At 45.2% G+C, this 19,379-nt stretch overlaps 1 protein-coding gene across 3 annotated transcripts; it reads right to left on the bottom strand.

The window, feature by feature from the left end:
- Positions 1-10,817: 10,817 nt before the first annotated feature.
- LOC149776749 (uncharacterized) lies at positions 10,818-19,076 on the bottom strand. Of its 3 annotated transcripts, none has more exons than XR_016416112.1 (3): positions 18,698-19,076; positions 12,030-17,895; positions 10,818-11,227 (listed from the first exon to the last, which is right to left on the bottom strand). XR_016416112.1 is itself a non-coding variant. In XM_089941421.1 (2 exons), the coding sequence occupies exon 2, from the start codon at positions 16,967-16,969 to the stop codon at positions 12,632-12,634; it is 4,338 nt and encodes a 1,445-aa protein (XP_089797547.1). In that variant the 5' UTR covers positions 16,970-17,895; positions 18,698-19,076; the 3' UTR covers positions 10,818-12,631. The 3 variants fall into 3 exon arrangements, 1 of the variants encoding a protein (XP_089797547.1); XR_016416113.1 differs by having other exon boundaries at positions 10,818-11,198; XM_089941421.1 differs by having other exon boundaries at positions 10,818-17,895.
- Positions 19,077-19,379: the final 303 nt, after the last annotated feature.

The raw sequence follows: 19,379 nt of genomic DNA, 5'->3' as shown, positions 1-19,379 counted from the left end.
TTGAAACTGAAGCAAGAAGCCAGCGGCTATCCTTCCTGGTGTCACACTCCCGAAGACCAAATAAAATTCAAAGAGAAATACTACGAACAAGAAGGCATCACTTTAGACCACATCGAGAAAAACGAAGGCAGGCGATCGTTTGCCAAAGTGATGTTAAATTGCTTGTGGGGTAAAATGGCACAACGACCGTGTTTACCCAAGACGGAATATTTGACAGAACCTTCCCGCTACTTCCAGATGATTCACGACAAAACCAAATACATGAAACACGTGGACGTCGTTCGAGAGAATTTGATCTTGGTCAATTACGAAGAAGATCTGGACTTTGTACAAGACGACCCTTTTGGAAATGTCATCATTGCGGCTTACGTGACAGCCCATGCTCGCTTAAAATTGTACGAAGCTTTAGAACTGTTAGAAGAACGCGTCCTGTACTTTGACACGGACAGTTGCATTTACATCCATCACCCGATTCAACATCACCCTAGCATCGAAGGAGACCGTTTAGGAGCCTGGACAGACGAGCATCCCGACGACAAGATTCTAAGTTTCGTCAGTGGCGGTCCCAAAAATTACGGCTACGAATACCGGGACAAACAAGGAGAAGTGCACACGACGTGCAAAGTGAAAGGATTGACTCTGAATTATCGTACCAGTCGAGTGGTCAACTTTGGGGTATTGAAAGAAGCCTTGCAATCGGGAGAGGATGGAAACTTTAAAGTGACCACTCACCAACCGAACAAAATTGTACGTTTACCCACTCACCACATCGTCAGTCGACCCTTGGAAAAAGTCTATCAAATTGTATACCAGAAGCGAGTGCGACTTCCCAATCATTTCACCTTACCGTACGGTCACGTCGGTATTGGTCTGTATATAAAAAAGGAACCCTAGGCAAGATCGATAGTTCATTGTGACTACCAAGACCAAGCGAACAAGATGAATACTTTCAGAGAAACACAGAACAAGTTGTTTAGAAGGGCACAATTCAAGTGTGAGGCTTCGGAAGTGGAATGCGATTGTGAGCCTTGCGATGGGTACGATGCTGTACGTTGTGACCTGAGCGATGCCGTAAAGCATCATGGGAACTTTAGTGTCCCTACCCCTATCATGGAAAGTGATGCTGTGCGTGTCAAACCTGAGGGATGCGAAAGTGATGCCGCTCGTCCTCTTGGACATTTTACTGGGTTTCGTTTTAAAGGGGAATGTTCACCTTCACGTCTACCCCCTTACGGATGTCATCCAGCCCTGAGCAAACTCCTACCCATGTCACTCAACCCTCATCGAAACGAACCTGTGAAAGACGAATATTCGTTCCCTGTGCGTTTGTCGGAATACTGCGACTTTGAAAATCGTCTTCAATCGTTCAAAGGAAAATGGCCAAAGTATCTGGGAGGACCGACCCCCGAAGAATTAGCCAGAGCCGGATTTTTCTACTTGGGCGAAGGAGATAAAGTCAAGTGCTTCAGTTGCGGTGTGTCACTTCACCACTGGGAACCGCAAGATCCGGCCTACGTAGAACATGCTCGATGGTCACCGAATTGTCATTACTTACCCTTAGTGGGACCGAGACATTGAAGTAACTTCTTACCATAATAATCTGTTCATGGATACTTTACAAGAGAACATTCGTGCTTTGCCTGTGGAGTTGAGAGAACGCATTTATCGAGAACTGGTTAAAATACAAGTCAAACGTAAAGAACAATTGCATCCGTTACGTCACCGGTGTTTGAACCACTGGTACCTGAAGGCTATACAAGGATTGATTCAATTGAAAGTGTTCCATCGGACAGACATTGATCAACGATCCTCTAGTTTTAAAAAGGATTGGTTTGGTATGGACGATTGTAGTTACATTATTGTAAACGTACTGCATCGAATTCCAGAGGAAGAGTTAACGAATTACCAACATCTTGAACACAATGTCAACTTGGTGAAAGAGGAAACTTCTGAACGAATTGTAATGTGTAGATTAGTGACTCAACGATTTAAATTCGACACTGAAGTAAAACCATCTTTGTGCAAAGAGTACATTTCTTGTGTCAGACCAAAGAGGATTTAGTATGAGGTATTCATGGATACTTTGCTAGAGAACATTCGTGCTTTGCCTGTGGAGTTGAGAGAACGCATTTACCGAGAACTGATCAAAATACAAGTGAAACGCAAACTCAAAGTGATTCGTCCGTTTTTAAATTATGCTATGTTCCAAAGTACAAGAAGACTGATTATGAGTGGATATTACATTAGACACAAAGTTAAACGAGGCTATTGGCCACCACCCAGCGATTCCAAAAACAGTGTATATACTTATGGATACTTTACAAGAGAACATTTTGGGCTTGCCTGAGGAGTTGAGAGAAAGGATTTATCGAGAGTTGGTCAAAATACAAGTGAAACGTAAAGAACAATTGCATCCGTTACGTCACCAGATCTTTAACCACTGGTACCTGAATGGTATAAGAGGACTGATTCGTCAGAAATTTTTTAACTGGTCAGACCTTGTTGAATACTTTCAGTATATGAATGATGATGGGCTAGACGTTCGTAATTTTGGTTACTTGGAGATTCACTTACTGCAACGTATTGAGGAAGACGAGTTAAAGGATTACCAACATTTGTTACATGGAATCTGCTTAGAAAAAGACGAAACATCTAGACAAACTCTGACGATTCAGTTACAGTATGTAACATTTAAATTCCCTACTGGAGAACGAACGTGTTTGGTTAGAAATTACCTTTCTTGCTTCCGAAACAAAGACACTATAAAATCAAGTTGCCATGCCACGGATTATGTCACATATCATTCAACAGATTCCGTGGAAGGAACTCAATGACCATATTCAAACCGTGGATCATTACCATCAATTATTACAAGAATTGTATCCATTCAATTTGGGACGACAAGTGGTGTGTGTCTTAGTGACTTGTTTTCTGGGATTTCGTTTACCAGCCGATTCTTTGTGGACTCTTTACGATCAGTACTTACCACCTCCATGGCCTTAAATGGTCACGAAAAACTCCTTTTGCTCAAAGCCTTGCGTTTTCATCTGGATACTTCTCGACCTCAACAGGAAAAAAAGATTCGTCAACTTTTAGCGACCCAAGACGTGTATGACGATGTGTGTGTAGCTTGTGACTTACACCCCCATTGGACAGATGTTCGTGATTGGAAAAAGGGGGGTTTTGAGGCTTGGGCCCAAGAAGTGGCCCAGTATGCACGAGAGTTGTTCAAGGAAAAAAGTTACTTTTCAACCTGTGTTAGTGACGGTGCCAGAAGAACCCGTCACCGAGAACAACCACTCGCTTCAGGACAGGACTGTCATGGACATTCCTGAAAGGTCATTCCGGGAGGACACTTGTGTGACAATACCTCATGTAGAGACTGTAAGAACATTACACACTGTCCCTAGGACATCTTCGTTACCCAAAACATGTTGTACAGACACTTGTTTATATTCCACTTTGATTGTTTTGATGTGTTTTTTATTCCTGTACATCACTATTTGGGTTGTATGTATTTTTGTCTTTCGTGTTCATATTTGAAACATTCAATAAACGTGTTCTGAAAAAAAGTATATAAACTCTTGTCTTGTTTGTTTTTCGAGTCACAAGTGACATTTCTCACACCATGGCTACCTCTGCTGTCTCTGCTCCCTCTTCCTCTACTGTCAAAGTCATCGACGAACACTTAGATCGTGCCAGTTGGGAGGCTTTGTATCTTCGCCATCCCTTTAACATGCTCATTGCTGGACCTAGCGGTTCAGGCAAAACGGAATTCGTCAAACGTTTGATCGAACATAAACATCATTTGATCGATCGACCCCCTCAACGGATCGTGTGGTGTTACAAAGAGTGGCAATCGGCGTACAGCCTCTTGCGAGAAAGTCAAGGCGATTCCATCGTGTTTGTGGAAGGCATTCCTAAAGAAGACGACGGCATCGTCTCTGACTCCCGTCTAACCCATTTGGTCATTTTCGACGACATGTTAGGAGAAGACGAAGAAGAAATTAAATTGTGGTTCACGCGCAAAGGGCATCACCGTAATGCCAGTGTCGTTTACATCACCCAAAATTTGTTTCAACAAAGTAAAGCCCATCGCGCCATCAGTCTCAATGCGCATTACGTGGTCTTGTTTAAAAGCCCTCGAGATAAATCGCAAGTGCAAGTCTTAGCCAAACAGTTAGGAACGCCTTGGCTGACTCAGGCGTACGACGATGCCACTCAAACGCCACACGCCTATTTACTCGTCGATTTGAAACCTACAACCCCCGAGGATTTGCGATTTCGTACCCACTTGTTTCACCACTGGTGCCAAGACGGAGGGCCTGTCCTGTACACGTCTCCGTCCTCGACTTCATTTCACTCCTCCCATGAAAAAAATCTATAAAAACCTCAGACCCTTTTTCGCCTGTCTCACACAGTGTGAACATGACGTCCCTTCAGTCGCATCTTCCCGTCAAATTGATTCGTGCCTTGTATGGCATCAGTCGAGAAAAAGATCCACAAACACGAGCCCGTGTCTTAGAAGCTAGTCTCAAAGAAGTCTTACGATGGTTCACGGTGACGGCACGTCAATTACTCCAAGGAATCATTCAGATTCCTCATCAAACCCAACGCTTTTTCGATCGAAACAAAGTCGCTTTGGTCCAACTGGCCGATCCCCGCATCGACACTCAAACCAAAAAACAAATCATTTTGAAACCTGGAGGGAGCGGTACTCTAGGAGGGGTCATCATTCGCTCACTCTTAAGATGGGATCCTAATGCCCCCAAAGTTATCCCCAAGACAAAAGTTCAACGAAGCCCCAAGAAGAAAAAGAAAAAGACCAAGTCCCCAAGAAGAATAACTTCTCCAGTGGCAGGACCCTCCTCTTACCAGACACCACCACCATCACCCCGGAAAAAGAAAAGAAGCCCCCAGAAAAAGAAACAGAGAAAAAGTCCTCAGAAAAAGAAAAGTCCACAGAAGAAAACTAGTCGCAAGAGAGGCACTTCGGCCAGGACGCAACCTTACACTCGCAAGCCACGACCTGCCACAGCGTCTCCGGCAGCCTCACGTTTGTCCACTTCTCCGTTGATGTCACCAGGAACTGAAGAGTACTTGGAGACGTTGATTACACCAAGAACTTCGCCGTTGATGACCCCCAAAAGAACTTCCCCAGTGGCAGGACCTTCCAATTTAGCGGCAGTGGCTGCTGCTCACAAAGTACCTTCTCCCAAAATCAAAGTTCAAGAAAGATCGGGCATGTTACAAAGTTTACTGGATTTGTCCAAGCAAGAACTGGCTCGATTTAGTCCGTTACGTACCCCTGCACGACGTGTCATGCCTGTCCTCAAACTGATACGACGTAAAGACAATCAGTGGCGACGCGTTCCAGTATAAAAAAGGCCTGTGACCGAGTAGGGTATCAGTGTTTTTAGGTGCTCCTAAAGACTCAAAGATGTCACCCTCCAGAAAACCCCAAGGAAAGAAAAGGAAAGGACTGCCACCACGTTTAGCCAAACATGGGGACCTGTTATCTGTCCTGTCCAAAGCTTCTCCACCCCTACGAAAAAAACTCATTCAAACGGCCTCCAAAGAGGTCATCGATACCGTGTGCGAATGTTGTTTGAACGTTTTGAAAGGTACGATCCCTTTGTCCAAACACCAGAAACAATGCTTAGGCAAACATCGTCACGTTCTTCGGAAAATGGTTCAAAAGAAAATTCCCATTCGTCAAAAAAAGAAGATGTTGGTCCAACGTGGAGGCATTTTGCCTCTCTTGTTAGGCCCCATACTGAAAGGAGTCTTGGGAACCATGTTGGGAGGACTGGTGGGAGCAAGATAAAAAGCCCTCGGAAGTCCCAAGATCTCAGAATCGACCGCTGACAACCCCATGGAAGGACGAAAACTAGCTTTAGTGCCTTACAAACGATGGATGGAATACCATCGGTGGCAAGAACAACGCACCCCGCATTTACCTCCCAATCCCAATTTGAGCGAGATGTCCCAGTTACAACACGAATTGCAGTCCTTGATGGATCGCCAAGATTTGTCCGAAACAGAAAAATCGCAAAAGTACGGTCAACTCTTGCAAAGACTGCAACTCTTTCACCAGAAAGCTTTAGACGAAACAGCTTTACCCACTCTGAAAGATTTTAAGACCTTGATGAAAAGTCCAGCACCATCATCATCATCATTACCACCACCACCACCACTACTGTCATCCCCAACCGTCACCAGAGATGCTACCCCACGAAGACCTGAGGAAGAAGAGACGCGCGAAGTGTTTCAAACACCGTCAGCAGCTCCCATTTCGAGTAAGATTGCAGCATCCTTATTGACCCCGTCCCCCACACCCCAACGAGAAGAAATGAAAGCTTGGGTTAAAAAGATGATGTCCACACCTCCTTCGACAGAAGTGAAAAAGAAAGAAGGGAAACCAGAAGCGAAAAAAGAAAAGAAAACCAAAGCCATTCCATTGCCACCTCCACCACCACCACCACCACTACCTTCGACTTCTACTCCCGTAGCCCATCGGACACGTAAATCCGTTTCCAAACCACCCTTTCGACCCACCCAAAGTAGCATCACCGAAGAGTGGGTGACTTATTAACACACCAACACAAAAAAATGGAAAAAGTCTTAGCCAGCATTTACTACGATCCCTCGCATCCTGCAGGTTACGCAGGAGTTCAAAAATTGTATCGTGCTGCCAAAACGCGACTGAAAAGTCTCCGTTTACCTCAAGTGCAACGATGGTTACAAGAACAAGCTACCTACACTTTACACAAACCCATTCGACGCAAGTTTGCCAGAAGTCGCACCCGAGTGGAAGGCATCGATCATCAATGGCAAGCCGATTTAGCCGATGTCTCTCATTTGGCCAGCTACAATCGCGGCTACAAATATTTGTTTTGTGTCATCGACGTCTTTTCCAAATTTGCCTGGGTCGTGCCCTTGACTTCCAAATCCAGCAGCGAGTTAGTGCGAGCCCTGCAACGAGTGTTGAAACAAAGCGGTCGTCACCCTCTTCGATGGCAAACGGACAAAGGCACCGAATTTCTGAACCAAGCTTTCCAAAAAGAATTAAAGAAACGTGACATTCATTTTTTTACCACCGAGAATCCCGAAACCAAAGCCAGCATCGTGGAACGTTTTCAACGCACTTTGAAAGAACGTATGTGGAAATATTTTACGCATCACCACACTCTGAAGTACATCGACATCTTACCGCACCTGGTGCAAGCGTACAACCAATCTTACCATCGAAGCATCGGACGTGCCCCGCAAGACGTGACTCCCGACAACGAAGTGCTGGTGTTTGAGCGTCTGTTTGGTACGTCCCCGACGAGGGCTGTCCCCAAGAAAAGTGGAGAGTTGACCGTAGGAGATTGGGTGCGCATTGGCAAAACCAAACGCACTTTCGACAAAGGTTACTTACCTAACTGGACCACCGAATTGTTTCGCGTCACTGGACGAGTGCATGGCCGTCATCCTGCCGTCTATAAATTGGAAGACATGAACGGAGAAGTACTCAAAGGAACGTTTTATTTACCCGAGTTACAACGTGTCACCAAAAAAGAAGACGACGTGTACGACATCGAAAGCATTCTCGAACGCAGAACCCGTAAAGTGGGCAAACGACGTGTCAAAGAAGTCAAAGTACGTTGGAAAGGATATCCACCCAGTTTCGATTCTTGGATCGACGCTTCGCAAGTCATCGACTATAAAAAGAAGAAGTGACCATCATGCCCTTTCACACAGCAGACGCAGCTACGTCGACCACTCCTTCTTCCCCTAGTTCTTCTGTGCAAGATTTACAAAAACAACCCTTGTGGGTGTGGTGTGGAGAACGTGTGCCTAAAACGCAAATCGTCTTTTTCTGCCAAATCTTCGTGGTGTATTGTGTCATCGGGACAGCCATCGCCAATTTGAGTTTGCAACAAGGAGACAAACAATTGTGGACCATTTTATTGAGCAGTTGCATCGGTTACCTGCTTCCCAATCCCTCCCTGAAATTCTCCTCGAACGGGAACGTTGTGTCCAGTGCCAGTGCCAGTCACCACTCCAACAACAACCACAACCAGAACCCCATTTTGGGCGGAGACACGCCTCTGACGTCCAGTAATAACCCCTCGGACAGCCACAGAACTCTAGAATTATGAGTCACCAAAACCAATTTTACTTAACCTTACCCAGTGACAGTTCCATGGAGGTGTTTCCCAACAACACGTTGTGCTGTTACACGGCCAAATTACCTCAAGCCATCCCCTTAGATCACGAAGCCCATTGGGAAGTGGCTTTAGTAGAAATGATTCACCCGACCCAAGTCCTCAATGTCCTTCCCAACCAAAATAAATTTGATGTGGAAGTTTATGACGAGCAAGTGCAAAAGTGGATGGATGACCATAGCAAATATGACAAGAAAACCCGTTTACAAAATCAAAAGTACACCACCTATCACTTGTTCATTTCCCCAGGCTATTATTTTAGTGGTCAACATTTGGTCAGCACCATAGCCACCAGGTTTAATGGCGTGTTTCTGAAAGCTTTGGAAAGTGTCAATAAAGGTATCGTCACCCTGGAATACCACAAAACAGCTCGTCGCTTCCTGATAAAATTTCCTGAGGGGCGTAAAATGATGTCTTTCTTATTTTGTCCTGAATTGTTTGACATGTTGGGCGGAGACATGGAGCTGAGGAAGAAAGTAGAACAAAAACCCGAATTACCAATCATTGGCGACAACGAGACTTTTGCCAAGTATTTTCGTACCCCGGTAGAACTGAACCAAGGACTGAATTTGATGTTTGTGTACTCCGATGTGGTGGAGTACAACGTGGTGGGACACACCTCCGTACCGTTACTGCGTGTCATTCCTTTCAAAGTGGATTCTGCCGCAAACGCTGACGAGGAAGGTGGAAACACTTACCACGTCCACCGCGAATTTGTCCATCCTCACTATTTGCCTGTCAGCAAGTCGTATTTGGACACAGTCAACATTACTATAAAAGGAGATTTGGGACAAAATATTCCATTCACCAAAGGAAAAGTCACGGTGAAACTCCATTTTCGAAAACGGTTTTCTCACGATTCGTAAGTAAGTCATGTATCCAGTGTACCGAGGGGTTGCACGACAGCGAGGACACGGTTTAGGAGACATGTTAAAATCAGCCTTTCGTTCGGTGGCCCCGGTGTTGAAACCGATGGTGACACGCGGATTGCACGCCTTGAAAGATGCGGCACTGACACAAGGCAAAGAATTTCTCCAAAATGTCATCATCGACAAACAAAACCCTAAAGAAGCCTTCATGAGGGCAGGCAAAAATGTCTTGTTACAAACGGGCAAAGACATTTTAGGCCGACGAGACACACCTATAAATGCCCTGCACGCTACCGAGTCAGGCATTCAGCAAGGACAAGGCAGAAAGAGACGACGAAGAAAACACCCTTTCACCAGACTTCAAGCGAGAAAGGCCAAAAAAAGAAGAACCGTTCGAGACTTAGACGTTTTCGATTATTGAAACACAGAAAAAAAATGATGCACCGAGAGTCATGCGCCTGTTCCAAGACGGAACTGGATCTGTTTGCCATGCCCCCCACCATGATGACGATGCAAGAATCCCAGTGGGTGGAATTTCACCCCGTCTCCTCACTGACCGATTCCGCTCCCATCGAGTTTGAAATCAAAGGACAGCCCGAAGATTACATCGATCTGAATAGCAGTTACTTGTACCTGAAAGTCAAAGTTGTAGATAAGACAGGAGGTGATATAGACACTGAAGCAGTAGCTCCCGTCAACAATTTCATGCATTCCTTGTTCAGCGGAGTGGACTTGTACTTGAACAACAAACTGGTCAGCAGCAGCATGGATACTTACCCTTATCGGGCCTACCTGGAAAATCTCTTGACGTACGGAATAGATGCCAAGAACACTCATCTCAATGCCTGTGTGGTATGGGAAGCTGACGATGAAGGCCAGTTTGAAGAATTGGTAACTGATACAACCAAAGAACACAATGGGGGATTTGTAGAACGAAGAGACAGAATCAAAGATGGAAAGAGTTTAGAACTGATGGATCGTTTACATTTGGACATGTGGTTGCAAGAGAAATATTTGCTGAACGGGGTGAATGTTCGCCTGAGACTGAATCGGAGCAGTACCGCTTTCCATTTATTGGCTAGTGCTGACGATTACAAAACCAAAATCCAAGAAGCCAGACTCTACGTGCGACGTGTGGAAGTGCTACCTAAAGTAGGTAACGACATCAGTCAGACGTTGAGCAGAACGACCGCCAAGTATCCGATCCGACGCGTGGAAGTGAAAACCTTCACCATTCCCAAGGGACAGCGATCCATGATCGAAGATCATCTGTTCCAAGGACAGCTACCCAAACGTTTGATCGTTGGTATCGTCGAGAATGAAGCCTTCAACGGAACTATCACTAAAAATCCTTTCTACTTTAAACACTTTGACGTGTCCAAGATCGAAGTCAGTCGCGATGGCAAGACCTTGTGTACCCGACCTTTCGAACCTGACTTTAAAAAGAAGAATTACTTGAGGTCGTACTTGTCCCTGTACGAAGCCACCGGACAGTTAGGAACCAACACCAGTCACGGCATTACGTACGAGGATTATGCAGGAGTGTGGGGGTGTAGTGGTTGTCTAGGGGTGGGGTTCTTCTTATAGACTTTAACGAATTATGAGAAGTTCCCCTGGTCCTTATTCAGAAGGTTAATTCTGGACACTATATTATTTATTGACTAAATATATTTATGGCTACGAGCCCCCAGTCAGCAATGCCTACAGTTAAATTAAAAGAAATACAAAGATGAAATTTAAACAATAACAATTTAATAAATGAAATTTAAAAGAATTTAAAGTAATCAATGTCTCTCTTTCACCCAATGATCCCTTTGATCATCATTTGAGTTCACAGTGTGAGGAGATTTTTCCCTTCTTGAGTGCTACTCATCTAAATCTCTTCGTTCCCTTGTCTTTCTCTCCTTTCGTGATCTCCACTTCCGCTTCCTCTTCTATTATCCTTGTTCCTTGCCGTTATCTTGACTTCCGGTTCGTCTTCTAGTATCCGGAACCCTTGACGGTATCCCTTGAGGTCACCCGAAATTCACTCGGTATCTCTCACCGTCACCCGAAATTCTCTGAACTTCTCTCGTCCCCCGAAATTCTCTGAGATTCTTTCGTCCCCCGAAATTCTCTGAAATTCTTTCGTCCCCCGAAAGCTTCCTGTTGAAAGGTATAATGCATTAGCATAGGGTTATAAAAATCTTCCCTCACACTACGTCACTGAACTGAACCATCAGTTTAAGGCGGGACATTTGGGTCGCGCATGCGCACACATCGAAATTCCCATACACTTCCGCCGCTTACAAAAATGGCGCCATAACACAATCACACAAAGGATTCAAATATCTACATACTGAGCCCTATCAGTATATACATACAAAATATTTCAAATATGATTGTACTAAAATATTACTACGATTAGTAATATGACTATCTATATATTTATATATATTTATATATATTTCCTACACAAGCGTACCAAATCCACAATATTCACATTCAAATGGTGATAAACGGCAATCCGTTACTCAATGGCAAAATCTATCATTACGTAAACAAATTTCTTGTCTACCAAAATATAACTACGCAAAGAATTACAATATTAATTCTTATAGCGGCTAGCGAGCAATACAATTCTTCACAAATACAAATCGTCCTTTCAAAAGGGCGTAAACGTAATAATCCACGAAATAATATGCACACATATTACTAGCGAAAGAAGAGAACATTTTCGCCTCACAAAATAAGGTGTACATAGTAACATTATGAATAATGATGCAACGAATCAACATCGTAATCAATCGTAAACAAAAGTACTAGCTAAAGTCATGAAAAAAATGCAAACTATTAAGGTCATAATTAACTATTCATACTTCAATACAAGTAAAATGTATACATACGACAAATTCTCTTCAATTAACAGCAGTCGTATCAAGCAGAATCAACGTAACATCAAACTTACCTGATCGAAGCTATTTCATGAATTTCCTAAATTCCGCCAATTTTTACGAATGGCTAACGGAGTGTGTGTCACTGCGACTCTTAAACACCAACTGACGAATTTCAGGCTTGTACAAATCTTATGTCCGTTTCTCGAATCAAGTCCCACCTACAACGCATCCCGATTGGATGGCGACGGACTCTGGTCATTTGATCGAACTGTCAATCATAAAAATGTCAGTCTGTGTGTCCCCATGTACTGTCCAGCCTACCATTGTCGGCTTCCGGCTCTTTGAAGTTGTCTACGTCACGTGTTCCCATGTACAAAGATTCCCGCCAGATTTCCACTCAAGAGCTCAAACCAAGACTGGGTTACGTAAGAGGATTAGCCAACTTAGGCACTTGGAAAAACAAAGCTTACCTGGCTCCACTTACAGACTTATAAATACATGTATAATACAAGGGGTTGGGGTAAAACATCACATCCCCCCACGCTTGAGAATAAAATCAGGATTTTATTCACTCAAACTAAAAAAGCAAAAGTGTTACACGATATAAAGAACAAAATCAGCAAAATGAACTAAATGCTAAACTGAGTATGAACACGAAAATATAACAAATGATCTATATCATTTCGGCGCTTCTACTCATGAAATCTGCGCCTACGTTTTCAGATCCTTTCACGTATCTGATCTGCATCTGGTACTGCTGTAAAAACAGCGACCATCGCATCAATCGACCATTGGACAACTTTGCCTGCGCCAGATAGGCGAGTGGTTGGTGGTCGGTCTCCAATATGAACTTACGTCCATATAGGTATCGCTCGAACCGTGATATGCCGAACACGATTCCAAGACATTCCCTCTCCGATACTGAGTAATTCTTCTCGGCAGCAGACAACTTCCGGCTGCCGTATGCGACAGGAAAAAGCGTCTTGTCATGCTCCTGGAGCAGTACTGCTCCCAGTCCCGTGTCGCATGCATCGGTGCGCAGAACGAATTCTTTATCCAAGTCCGGTAGACGAACAACTGCGTCGGATGTAAGTCTATCCTTTAGCGTTTGGAATGCGTGCTCACACGCATCTGTCCAAACGAACTTACTCGGGGTCCGTTTCTTGGTTAGGTCAGACAACGGGCCCGCAATCGCGCTGAAATTAGCGACATACCTCCGGTAATATCCGGCCAGTCCCAGGAATGACCTCACTTCCGTTTTCGTGGTGGGGCGTGCGGCGTTTCTCAACTGCTCCACCTTCGACTTCTCTGGAGACAGCGTGCCTTGGCTCAGGGTATGTCCTAAATAGTCTAATGTCCTGAAACCAAGGTGACATTTGGAAGGGCGGGCTGTCAAGCCCTCCTGACGTAGCCGCTCCAAAACGTCAGCTAACAGAGCGAGGTGTTCACCCCATGTCTCTGTAGCTAACAAGAGGTCATCCATGAAGTTGTGGACACCCCTATCGCGCAAGGGCTCCAACAACTTCCGCATCATTCTGGTAAAGACGCTGGGCGCGTTTTGTACCCCGAACGGCATCACCAACCATTGGTATGTCCCGTCGGGAGTAGCAAAAGCAAGCTTCGGTCGGTCTTCTTTCCTTACCGGAATTTGCCAATACCCCTTGGACAAATCCAGTTTGGAAAAATATTTCGCTTTCGAGACCGAAGCGAAGATATGTTCGGGGTCAGGTAGCATTTCAACTTGAAATTCTGTCACCTGATTCAGCTTCCGGTAGTCGACGCAGAACCGATGGGTGCCGTCCTTCTTCTGCACTAAGACTACTGGTGAGCTGTACGGAGAGTCGGCAGGTTCGATTACTCCCAGAGCAATCATCTGCTCGATTTCTTCCCTTACAACTTGTCGTTTCGCGTGGGGCAAGGGGTAGGGTTTACGCTGAACTGGTCGGTCGTCCACCATCTTTAACCCGAACTCGACAAGCGTCGTCCTCCCGGGTTTTTCTGTTAGCACGTCGGAATATCCGGCCAGCAAGGTCTCTATCTCGTTCCGCTGCCCTTCAGTTAACATGGGGTCACACTCCACGTCCGACGGAGTCTCGGCCCTCGTTAATGGACAGCTCGGGACAGTGTTAGCCCCTTCCGTATCGCCTTCGATATCCTCGGTGACTATCGCTGCGACAACAAAATCGCTGGCGGTCTCCCTTTCCCGGTACCTCTTGAGCAAATTGGCATGGTACAATTTCTCTTTCGTCGGTAGCTGTATCCGGTAGGTTTGACCTCCGACCTTCTTGGTGACGACGTATGGACCCCTCCAGGAAACTTGCAACTTGTTGTGTTCCTGGGGCAACAACAACAACACTTTGTCCCCTACCTCAAACTGACGTGGTTTTGCGCGCTTATTGTAATTTTTCGCCTGTTGCGCCCTAGCTCGTTTGAGATTTTCTTGCGCGAGAGAACAAACCTCTTCCAGTTTGTTGCGCAAGTCCGCGACGTACTGGTAGGTAGTGCGTACTTCCTCTACAGCGTGGTCGTCTGTCCACAGCTGTCTCAGTACGGCGATTGGGCCGCGTACGGTTCTCCCGTACAAGAGTTCAAAGGGAGAGAACCCCAAACTCGCTTGCGGTACTTCCCGGTATGCAAAAAGCATGGCCGGAATATACCGGTCCCAATCCTTGGGGCGGCCTTCGCACAATTTCTTGAGCGTGTTTTTCAAGGTCCCATTAAACCGTTCGACCAATCCGTTACATTGGGGGTGATACGGTGTAGTCGTGAGGTGTTTAATCGACATGAGACGATTCACCTCCGCCATCACACGACTCATAAATTGTGTTCCTTGATCGGTCAAGATCTCGTCGGGCACTCCGACTCTTGACCAGATCGCAAACAGAGCTTCCGCGACGGTTTCCGTGTCAATGTTACGCAACGCAACGGCCTCCGGATAGCGTGTAGCATAATCGACAACCGTTAAAATATATCGATTTCCGTGCGCAGACGCGGGTTTTATCGGTCCGATTAAATCCATGGCAACACGTCTAAATGGTTCATCGATAAGGGGCGTACTCCCCAAAGGGATGGGTCGCTGATCCGTTTTCGGTGCCATTCTCTGGCATTTGTCACAGGAGAGACAGAACCGTTTTACGTCTCCCTGGACCCCTGGCCAGTAAAACTCTTTTACAAGACGGTCACGCGTCTTAGCAATTCCCATGTGTCCACCCATGAGACTCTCGTGTGCAAGTTTCAGTACTTCGCAACGCTTTTCCTTTGGCACGACGACTTGCTTGAAGTGTTCGTTGTGTTTCCTGGCGTGGCGATACAAGATTCCCTTCTTGTAGACAAACTTCACCGCGCCGTTCGGAGTTTCCCTTTCTGTTCCCGCTTCTGCGTGTTTGTGCAACTGCGCCAGAGTTGCGTCCTCCTGTTGCAGCTTCCTTAACTCCGCTGGAATAACATTACTAACCGGTGTCGATGTAACTTGGATTGGCTTTTGTTTCGGCTGTCGACTCATGGCCCTGGTTTCAACAGCACTCACTGGCATAGGTGTGCAGGTTTCGGGGTTCGGCTGGGGTAACACATAACGGCAACCCAATATGACGTCATGTGATAGCCCCTCCAAGCAAGCAGCTTCAATTTTCCCCTTCACGTATGGTGAATCGAGGTCAATGACAGCTACTGGTAATGAGTCACGCGCGCAGTTCGCGTACTGAACTTCTATTACCTCCCCTGTATAGTCCTCCGGCTTGACATATTTCTTGTCGACAAGCGCGGGGACGCTGCACCCAGTGTCATACAAGATGGTGGCGCCTTCACCATTGACAGTTGCGGCCGCAAGGTTGGCTGGGTTGCGACTCGCTTCCGGCACACATTCCTTCTTAGCTACGACATTCACCTGGGTCTGCCTGCCCTTGGGACAGTCCCTGGCAAAATGCCCCAGGCGCTTGCAATTAAAACATGTCGGCGGCCCTCGCCGACTTGCAAGTCCTGGTTTCGTGGGTGAGGCCTGTCCAGGTCGATAGGCGGCAGCCCCACCTGTAGGTGCCCCTCCGACCTTCCCGTCGCCCTGACGGTTACGGACAGCCGGCTCAACCTCCCCCATACGACGCGACTCAGAGGGTCGGGGTCGGTCAGCAACCCCGGAACCTCCACTCTTCGAGTGCGCCTGCTCGTATCGCTCCGCCATGTTAGCGATCTCTTCGAGCGTCCGGTGTTCTCTTTCTGCTAAGAAAACTGTCAACTCGCGACGGTAAGTACCCAGGACATGTTCCTTGAGTATTACCTCGCGTAGCCCTTCGTACGTGCGTTCGACTTCGGCCATTTTCATCCACTTCTCAAATAAACCTCGAACACGGTTGTGGAATTGAGAGTGGGTCTCTGTTACCTTTTTCACCGAGTCCCGGAAAAGTTTCCGGTAAGTCTCGGCGGTCAGCCGATAATGGCAGAGAAGCGCCTTCTTGAGGGCAGTGTAGTCATCAGCCTCTTCTGCAGTTAAGCCGTGGTAGACTTCCCGAGCTGCACCTTGCAAAAAGGCTGAGACATTAATGGCCCAGTGCTGTTCAGGGACCTGATGAGCGCGTGCGAGTTTCTCAAACTGGACGAGAAAATCGTCAATAGCCTCCTCCCTATCATTGAAGCGTGACATGTTGATCTGGACTATCCGGTGGTCGATGAAAGGTCGGCCGGTTGTTCCAGAGCTTGTACTGGCGTCGTCCCGTCCGTTGGTCCTAACTTCAACTCTGACCTTTTCCATCTCCAGAGTGTGAGCGAGTCTGGCTAGCTCCAGCTCTTTCTGGGCGTCTCGGTCCGCGGCTATCTTGGCTTGATCCGCTGCGATCTTGGCTAACTCTTGGTCCGCTGCTATCTTGGCTAGTTCTCTCTGGGCTTCTCTTTCCGCTGCTTTTTCGGCCTTCCATTCCTTGATCCTTTCTTCTATAAAGGTTGCCAGGCGATCTCCCTCGTATCCAAGATCTTCCGACCCCATGGCGCGGTATTCCTTTATCATTTGTCGTTCGGTAGCCATTATACTAATGTAAAGTGATACCTTGTCTCAAAATTCAAACAGTATACAGATATTTGTAATACCAGTTTAAATACTTACCTGTCGACAACAACTAGTTTCGTTCAGGTAAGATATTTGTTCGATATCTGCTTCACACGTACTGCTATGAATGGAAGATCTACAAAGCCTGCACATATGACAATAAAAATACAAGATGAGAAAATCACAAAATTTCAGATACAAAGAATGGAAAATATCTCACACTGTTCACTAATACTTCTACCAATAACTTTAAGTCCCAAAATAATATATATGTCTAATTCATATCCCGGACGAAGCGCCCACTGTGGGGGTGTAGTGGTTGTCTAGGGGTGGGGTTCTTCTTATAGACTTTAACGAATTATGAGAAGTTCCCCTGGTCCTTATTCAGAAGGTTAATTCTGGACACTATATTATTTATTGACTAAATATATTTATGGCTACGAGCCCCCAGTCAGCAATGCCTACAGTTAAATTAAAAGAAATACAAAGATGAAATTTAAACAATAACAATTTAATAAATGAAATTTAAAAGAATTTAAAGTAATCAATGTCTCTCTTTCACCCAATGATCCCTTTGATCATCATTTGAGTTCACAGTGTGAGGAGATTTTTCCCTTCTTGAGTGCTACTCATCTAAATCTCTTCGTTCCCTTGTCTTTCTCTCCTTTCGTGATCTCCACTTCCGCTTCCTCTTCTATTATCCTTGTTCCTTGCCGTTATCTTGACTTCCGGTTCGTCTTCTAGTATCCGGAACCCTTGACGGTATCCCTTGAGGTCACCCGAAATTCACTCGGTATCTCTCACCGTCACCCGAAATTCTCTGAACTTCTCTCGTCCCCCGAAATTCTCTGAGATTATTTCGTACCCCGAAATTCTCTGAAATTCTTTCGTCCCCCGAAAGCTTCCTGTTGAAAGGTATAATGCATTAGCATAGGGTTATAAAAATCTTCCCTCACACTACGTCACTGAACTGAACCATCAGTTTAAGGCGGGACATTTGGGTCGCGCATGCGCACACATCGAAATTCCCATACACTTCCGCCGCTTACAAAAATGGCGCCATAACACAATCACACAAAGGATTCAAATATCTACATACTGAGCCCTATCAGTATATACATACAAAATATTTCAAATATGATTGTACTAAAATATTACTACGATTAGTAATATGACTATCTATATATTTATATATATTTATATATATTTCCTACACAAGCGTACCAAATCCACAATATTCACATTCAAATGGTGATAAACGGCAATCCGTTACTCAATGGCAAAATCTATCATTACGTAAACAAATTTCTTGTCTACCAAAATATAACTACGCAAAGAATTACAATATTAATTCTTATAGCGGCTAGCGAGCAATACAATTCTTCACAAATACAAATCGTCCTTTCAAAAGGGCGTAAACGTAATAATCCACGAAATAATATGCACACATATTACTAGCGAAAGAAGAGAACATTTTCGCCTCACAAAATAAGGTGTACATAGTAACATTATGAATAATGATGCAACGAATCAACATCGTAATCAATCGTAAACAAAAGTACTAGCTAAAGTCATGAAAAAAATGCAAACTATTAAGGTCATAATTAACTATTCATACTTCAATACAAGTAAAATGTATACATACGACAAATTCTCTTCAATTAACAGCAGTCGTATCAAGCAGAATCAACGTAACATCAAACTTACCTGATCGAAGCTATTTCATGAATTTCCTAAATTCCGCCAATTTTTACGAATGGCTAACGGAGTGTGTGTCACTGCGACTCTTAAACACCAACTGACGAATTTCAGGCTTGTACAAATCTTATGTCCGTTTCTCGAATCAAGTCCCACCTACAACGCATCCCGATTGGATGGCGACGGACTCTGGTCATTTGATCGAACTGTCAATCATAAAAATGTCAGTCTGTGTGTCCCCATGTACTGTCCAGCCTACCATTGTCGGCTTCCGGCTCTTTGAAGTTGTCTACGTCACGTGTTCCCATGTACAAAGATTCCCGCCAGATTTCCACTCAACAGCTCAAACCAAGACTGGGTTACGTAAGAGGATTAGCCAACTTAGGCACTTGGAAAAACAAAGCTTACCTGGCTCCACTTACAGACTTATAAATACATGTATAATACAAGGGGTTGGGGTAAAACATCACAAGGAGGCTACGCTTTGTGGGCTTTCGATTTCACTCCAGACCAAGGCAGCGACGAGGGACATTTCCACCCTATAAAATCAGGCCAGATTCGTGTGGAAATTCAGTTTGCAATCAAAGACCCCGGTGTTGATGATAATCCAACGTTGAACGTCATCCTGTATGCAGAATTCGATAATACCATAGAAATCAACAGTTTGAGAGAAGTCATTCTAGATTACTAG

This window comes from Sinohyriopsis cumingii, chromosome 18, assembly GCF_028554795.1.
Source record: "Sinohyriopsis cumingii isolate HCF-2022 chromosome 18, ASM2855479v2, whole genome shotgun sequence".
In the NCBI taxonomy this organism is placed as follows: domain Eukaryota; kingdom Metazoa; phylum Mollusca; class Bivalvia; order Unionida; family Unionidae; genus Sinohyriopsis; species Sinohyriopsis cumingii.
This window is presented reverse-complemented; position numbering and strand designations above follow the sequence as displayed.